This window comes from Vombatus ursinus, unplaced genomic scaffold (genome assembly GCF_900497805.2).
Source record: "Vombatus ursinus unplaced genomic scaffold, bare-nosed wombat genome assembly UNPS02011613.1, whole genome shotgun sequence".
Lineage (NCBI taxonomy): Eukaryota > Metazoa > Chordata > Mammalia > Diprotodontia > Vombatidae > Vombatus > Vombatus ursinus.
Genome location: NW_020951391.1, coordinates 2,042,149 through 2,049,850, shown reverse-complemented (window position 1 = coordinate 2,049,850; position 7,702 = coordinate 2,042,149). Strand labels below are relative to the sequence as shown.

General features: G+C 44.5%; 1 protein-coding gene across 1 annotated transcript in view; it reads right to left on the bottom strand.

Moving 5' to 3' along the window:
• Nucleotides 1-7,216, bottom strand: part of LOC114039102 (epidermal growth factor receptor kinase substrate 8-like protein 3) — a 17,376-nt gene extending 10,160 nt beyond the window's left edge. The window contains exons 1-3 of the mRNA XM_027856745.1: nt 7,148-7,216; nt 6,727-6,791; nt 6,400-6,464 (exon numbers count right to left, since the gene is read on the bottom strand). Of these exons, the coding sequence (XP_027712546.1) occupies nt 6,400-6,464; nt 6,727-6,791; nt 7,148-7,185 (168 nt within the window). The 5' untranslated portion in view covers nt 7,186-7,216. The remainder of the gene's footprint in view (nt 1-6,399; nt 6,465-6,726; nt 6,792-7,147) is intronic.
• Between the last annotated feature and the right edge of the window lie 486 nt (nt 7,217-7,702).

The following is a 7,702-nucleotide window of genomic DNA, read 5'->3' as shown; positions in this document are numbered from 1 at the left end:
CTTCCTTCCTTCCATCCTTCCTTTCCTTTCCTTCTTTCCTTCCTTCCTTCCTTCCTTCCTTTCTTTCTTTTTCTTCCTCCCTTCCATCCTTCCTTCCTTCCTTTCCTTTCCTTCTTTCCTTCCATCCTTCTTTCCTTTCCTTTCCTTCTTTCCTTCCTTCCTTCCTTCCTTCCTTCCTTCTTTCCTTCCTTCCTTCCTTCCTTCCTTCCTTCCTTCCTTTCTTTCTTTCTTTCTTTCTTTCTTTCTTTCTTTCTTTCTTTCTTTCTTTCTTTCTTTCTTTCTTTCTTTCTTTCTTTCTTTCTTTCTTTCTTTCTTTCTTTTTCTTCCTTCCTTCCATCCTTCCTTCCTTCTTTTCCTTTCCTTCTTTCCTTCCTTTCTTTCTTTTTTCTTTCTTCCTCCTTTCCTTCCTTCCTTTTTTCCTCTCTCTTTCTCTCTCTTTCCTTCTTTCTCTCTCCCCATTTCTTCCTTCCATCCTTCCTTTCTCTCTCTCTTTTTCTCTTTTTCTTCCTTCCTTCCTTTCTTTTTCTTTCTTTCTTTCCCTGTCCTCTCCCACCCACTTCCCTTTCCTGCCTCTAACATGGACCCCCATAATGCCTCCTATACTAATGCTTCGATCACCTCTGTTACCCACATCCACCTCTCTGTGAACAAACCTATAGCCTCTGTCGGAACCCTCAAATCTCCCCTATCCTTCCCTACTTCGGCACACACTTGGGTTCTCAGAATTGTAGATCCTCAGGGTTGGAAGGGAGCTCGCCGTCATTAGTCCACCTATTACTTGAACAGGAGTCCCTGACAGTTGGCCATCCACTGTCCAGCACACAGCAGTAGCCTAAGAAACGCTTGTTGATTGAGTGAGCGATCTGACTCCAGCTTGAAGGAGCCTAGCGTAGAGCTGACATTTATACAGACTGTCTCAAAGGTCTTAGTACAGTTCTCAGCTTAATACTGCATTAAGACCTTTGAGACAGTTTGTGTACTGCTTCAAAGCAGTATATTATATGTTATCTCACTTAGTCCTTGCAATAAGGCCCTGAGGTAGATGCTGTTATAGCCAGGCACAGATTAGTGAGAATAATGAGTCACTTGAAGCATTGGCATGCATTTGAATTTACTCCATTCAAAGTTCTAATTATGTAAAATATAGTAATTTATCCCAGCCCAGTGGAAATATGGAGCACAAATTCAGATAATGTGAATATTTCATGTGGATTCATTAGTCACACTAAAGGGACCTGGCAGTGTGAAACCCATGTTACAAATGGGGAAACTGAGGCTAGGAGAGGCCAGGATCACACAGTAAGTGTTTAAGGCAGGGTTCAAACTCAGTTGTTCCTAACTCTAAGTCCAGTGCCCTATGCCCTGTAGCTTTGCTGTCGTTCAGTCGTGTCCAACTCTTTGTGACCCAGTTTGGGGTTTTCTTGGCAAAGATACTGGAGTGGTTTGCCATTTCCTTATTGCGCTCATTTGATAGAAGAACTGAGGCTAACAGGGTTAAGTGACTTGACCAGGATCACGCAGTCTGAAACCACATTTGAACTCAGATCTTCCTAATTCCAGGCCAGTGCTCTGTGCACTCTGGCACCCCCTAGCTGCCTCGCCGTTCGGCTACCAGATGCCTTACATTGAGTCGAAGTTGGCCTCCCATTACTCCTAGCTCTGCCCTCAGGGGCTAAGCAGAAAAAAGGTCTTTCCCTATTCCACATCTTGCAAATACTTGGAGACAGTCGCTTGTCCAAACCAGAGGCACCTGATTTATAGTACACTGGGCCTAGAGTCAGGAAGATCTGAGTTCAAATCCTAACTGACACTTACTAGCTGTAGGACTCTGGGCACATAAAGTTCCCTCATCTGTAAATGAGGATAATAATAGCACCTACCTCATAGGGTTGTTGTGAGCATCATATGAAATAATATTTGTAAAAGAGCACTTAGCACAGTGCCTGGTACACAATAGGCACTTAATAAATGCTTGTTCTCTCCCCCCTTTTCCATGAATTGCAATACTTCTACCCTTTCCAAGGAGAACTTAAATGGCTCAGAGGTGAGCTTACTGTTTGGTCCCACTGTCATCTGAGAACCATCAAACCACGGCCCTCTCTCATTTTCTCATCATTCAAACTTCTATAATATTCATTCATCAACCATTTATTAAATATCTACTCTGCATTCAGAATCAAGCTGGGCACTGGGGAAGAAGCAAAAATAAATTAGAAGGTTCCCTCATGTGGTACCTTTGCTGGTCCTATCACTCACTTACTCTTCCACATTCGGCTCCTATCTTCCTTTCACTATTCATATTTGTAAAAAAGCACTTACTGGCATTCAGTAGGCACTGCATAAATGCTTATCCCCACCCCGCCACCATTCCTCACTATTCATATCCAATCAAGTACGTGTTGTTCCCACCTTTACCAGTCATATCCATCTCATTTGTCCTCTTTATTCTAACTGCAACCTAGCATAAGCCCTCATCGCCGCTGGACTGTTATAATACCCTCCCAACAGGTCTTCCTTCCTACATACACTCTTTCTATCCCTTATACTATTGCCAAGATTGGGCAGGGGGGAATGACAAGTGCCTACTGTGTGCCAGGTACTATGCTAAACACTTTACAAATATGATCTCTCTCTCTCTCATCTCTGTCTCTGTCTCTCTCCTCTCTCTTTCTCTGTTTTTCTCTCTGTCTGTCTCCCTCTGTCTCTCTCTCTCTTCTCTCCCCCCTCTCTCTGCCTCTGTTTGTCTCTGTCTCTCTGTCTATCTGTCTCTCATCATCTCCTTTCCTTCCTTCCTTCCTTATATACAGATTCCTTCCTTATATACACAGATCTGGTCTTGTTACCCCTCTATAAAATAAAGCAAGCAAACAAACAAATTAAAAAACAAACAAAAAACCAACACTCAGTGGCTTCCTCTGGCCTACTAAGTAAATTTTAAATAATTTCCCCTCACATTGAGGCCCTCCGTAGTTGATGGCACTGTACCGTTGGAGCCTTATCTTCTGTCTCTCCCCTCCATGTATTCTGTGGGCATGGACAGACTGGACCCCTCCTCTCAGACGGCCTGTGCTTGCCTGCCTGTGTCATGGTTCACCCTGTTCCCTTTATCTAGAGTATCTTTCTTCTTCCTCTTCACCGGGTAGATTCCTACTCATCCTCTAAGCCCAGTTCAAATGCCAATGCCTCCATTAAGCCTTTTCTGATCCCCCGTCGGGAAAATCACATCCCACTCTGTGTTGTAACTCAATGATACACTTAGCATGTATTATGGAGGTGGGATGGTATGGGGAGGGGCAGCTAAGTGGCGTCATAGTGGGTAGAGTGCCTGGCCTGGAGTCAGGAAGACTCATCTTCCTGAGTTCAACTCCAGCCTCGGATACTTACTAGCTGTGTGACCCTGGGCAAGTCACTTCACCCTGCTTGCCTCAGTTTCCTCATATGTGGAATGAGCTAGAGAAGAAAATGGCAAACCACTTTAATGTCTTTACCAAGAAAACCCCAAATGGACTCACAAAGAGTTGGACACGACTGAAAAACAATTGAACAACAACATGGTATAGGTGATGAGTGTTGTATGCAGAGTCAGAAAGACCTGGATTCCAATCCCACCTCTGACACCTACCGGTTCAGTGAGTCTGAGCAGATCTCTTAACTTCTCTCAAGTTCAGGCAACTCCCAAAGTCTTATCTCTTAAGTCACAGATTATGGAGGGAGTTCTAAACAAATAATGCTATTGACATATTGTTATTGATGGATGTCATGTCTTCTACCAGATTACACTTCATCATCATATCAATTTAGAGCTGGGGAGGACCTCAGAGGTCACTGAATACAATCCCTCCATTTTACAGATGAGGAAAGTGAAGGCCATGGAGGTGAAGGGGATTGTTTCAGGGCATACAAGTAGTAAGCATCAAGGGTAGAACTTGAACCCAGGTCCTTTAACTACAAAACCAGTTATCTTTCCACATGAGGGTAGGGACGGTGTTTTATCTAAACTTTGACTCTCCCCCAGTGCTTAGCAACATTATTTGTGTGTATTACCTTCATCTGATTGCTGTCGCTGTTGTCTGTGCCAATGGTCTATGACCATGACCTATGATTCACTTTCACATTGCTAGATGATTCTAACACTTGGCTCACATTCTTTATCTCTGTTTCTTCCTTCTCCATTGGACCCTACCCTTCCTCCCAGCCAGTGGAATGGAAGAACTTGCAGCTTCTGGATCTTCTCCCCTTGACCCCCTCTTCTCTGGCTTTTGGGCCCTCTCAACTCTTGCTGACCCATCTCTTAGAGGAAGGGTGGATTATACCATCATTATCCATGCCTTCAGACTTGATCTCACCTCCTGGATGCTGAGGACCTCCAGATCTGCTAATATCAACCACCCTCTAGCATAGCCACCCTCTTGGACCTCAGCTAGGTGGTACAGTGGATAGAGCTCTGCACATGGAATAAGAAGGTCTTGCATTGAAATCCAGCCCAACTTATTAGCTGGGTTACCCTGGGCAAGTCACTTAATATCTATCTGCCTCAGTTTCCTCATCTATAAGATGGGGACAATAATAGCACTTAGCTTTCAGGGTTGTTGGGAAGAGAAAATGTAAAGTGTACAAACCTTAAAGTTTGCAAACCTTAAAGCACTCTATAAATAGTAATGATTTTTAGCCATCATTATCATCACAAGGTACAGCCAGCTCCATAGTAAAGATCATTTCCTTTCATTGCCCACACTGCTCAAACATTTAAGTGCCTGCTATGTGCCAGTCACTGTGTTAAGCACTAGGAATTAATCCCTTGAGGCACTTACTGATGTTTTAACAACTCCACATCAAACCTACCAAACCTCCCCAACCATGACCTTAAACCACTCAATCCCTCCTGTCTCAGCCAACCCTTTAGCTTTTTCCTGGCCACGATGGACTACAGCTCACCTCAACCTTCCTTTCCCACCCCTGCCCCTCCACTTGGAGATGTTAGTTCAAAACCTAGTTATAACACTTGCTGGCTGCCTAAGTATGGTCAAGCCAATTAATCCCGTTGAGCCTCAGTTGTCTCATCTGTAAAATGAGCGTAATAATATTTGTAGTATGCAATCCCTCACAGGATTGTTGAGGGAAAAGTGCTTTGTAAATTTGAAAGGGTTATATAAATGTAAGTAATTGTAATCCAAGATTTCCTTGCTCCTCTATACTTTCACAATGCCTGCTGACTTCCAAGCCACCGTCCAGGACTTCTTTGCTGGAAGATAACTAAGAGTTATGTGGACTTGGCCAGATTCACACCAAGGGAAGATGACAACAACCTGCCCCTCATCATTGCTCATCAATCCTTCTTTTCCTTTGGTTTCTTCCCACAGTGATTATTCTATACCTTCTCTTCTCCTGATCTTCTCATTCTTCCTTCCTCCTCCATTCCCCTAGCCCACCTTGTGCAGATGACCTCAACTTATGCTTTTTTCAAAATTTATTTTTATTTATTTTTGGCAATTGGGGTTGAGTGACTTGCCTAGGGTCACACAGCTAGTAAGTGTCAAGTGTTTGGTCTGAGGCCAGATTTGAACTCAGGTCTGGTGCTCTATCCACTGTGCCACCTAGCTGCCCCTCAACTCATGCTTGACAGAAAATATCTAGACCCTGTGTTGTGAACTTTCCTTGTCCTCCCATTCTAATTCCAACATGTCAATCATTGTGCCTACATCTGTTCCCTCATCTTCCCCTCCAGGCTTAGTTTTTCTAAAGGGATTTTTCTTCTCTTCTCTAAAATTAACTCTGTCACCTGTAGTCAGATCCTCCAGTCTTTCCTGACTCCTCAAACTCACAATTAGCCCCCCCCCTCTAGCGTTATCACCGTCTCATTCTCTGAAAGCACCTTCTCTCTTTCGTCAGACACGCTCTTTTCCTTTTTTTAACAAAACAAAACAAACATCCCTCACTTTCTGAAGGAAGGAAGTATACTTACTATGCTGATTAACAGAATAGTTTACCTCAAAAGGATAGGATGTAACAGTTAGCTAAAGATAACACAATGAAATTTAATAGGCATAAATGTAAAGTTTTATGATCAGGTTAAAATAATCAATGACAATAAGTCATTATAGAAAGCCTTTTATGTGTAAGCTAGAACTAGCAGTTCTAGCGAATTACGATGTAATGGGAGTTATTGGTATTAATAGAACACTGTCTTTCACCGTGGTCAGACCACATCCAGAGCACTGTATCCAGTTCTGGCCCCCATAAATTAGAAAGGACACTGATAAATTGAAAGTCCCTGGGATGATGTAATGTGAGGATTAACTGAAAATACTGAACATGCTTAATCTGAAGAAGAAAACACCCTCTGGGGGGCCAGGGGGGGACCTAAGGGGTATGTGTGTGTTGGGGGGCAGCAGTTCTCACCTCCACTCGTTGCTTTAGGTTGTTGGGTTCTGCAGCCATGGTCTGAGAGTACTCTTTCCGTTGTTCTGAAGGTAAGAGCAGAAGATAAAGAAGGGAAAGGGCTGGGATGTGGTGGTGGTGGTAGTGGGGAGGTCAGGAGACTGGGGGTGGGGCGAAACAAAGTGTGGGTGAGGGGGAGGAAGGGAAGGTGCAGGGACTGAAGTATGGAAGGGAAGGAAAGGGGAAGAGGCAGAAAGGGAAGTAGGGAGGAAAATGGTGGGAGGTGACAGGAAAGGGGAGGAAAGGGAAGGAGAACAGCAGGGCAAGGATGGGGAAGGAGGAGCTTACCATAAATGGTTTTGCCGCTGGGTCTGGATATGCTGTTGGATCTCTTGAGGGCCGACCTGGGCTGTCTGGAAAGCCAACCCAAAAAGAGATATGATCAGTGCCCAGGAGATGGTGGGGTACAAAAAGGGCGATGGGGGGACTGGATATACAGAGATAAAGGTCCGAAAGGGAGGGGCGGGGGGGGGTCTTGGAGACACTAGAATAGGCCCCCAAGAAGAGAGAAAGGAATAGACTCTTGATAGGAAGGGGAAAGAGAAAAGGAAGGGGAAAGAGGAGGAAGAAGAGGAGGAGGAGAAAAAGGAGGAGGAGGAGAAAGGAGGGATGGGGGAGAAGGAAGGGGAAAGAAAACCATTGGGAAGGGAAATGAAACTTTGGAAAGGAGTGATGGAGTCTGGGGAGTCTGACAAATTCTGGGACTCACTGATGGGACCAGTCATCCTGGTGAGTGACATAATCCATCCTTTATGCTGGTGGTCTGCTCTGGAAATCTAGGGAAAAAATTTCAGGTATTGACCTTTCAGGCCACCATCTGATAGCCTCAAGAAGTAAGACTCCTCTAATCTCCAGCCCCCAAACTTCTGTCTCCTGAGACCCTTCCCACAAAGACTCTGGATGTCTCTTCATGGGGCAGGGCCTAGCAGCCAATGTCCTATCTGGAGGGTGAGGGGAAGAGACCACACCAGAACATCAGAGAAATGGGTTTGTAAGAGGGAAGCAGTATCCTCCCTTAGTGTTAGAACACTGACTTTGGAGTCAAAAGAATTAGGTGTAAATCCAAGTCACTTCAACTCCCTAAGTCTCAGTTTCCTTATCTGTAAAATAAGGAGGTGGAATTAGAGGGCCCCAGAAGTCCCTTCTAGCTCCAGATGGATAACCCTAAAACTCTGAGGAGACAGAATTCCCAACATTTGGTTTGCAAAACTTATTCAAAAGACCATAGGCTGAGGCCCCTCCTTTCCCTACAAGAGCTCAGAAG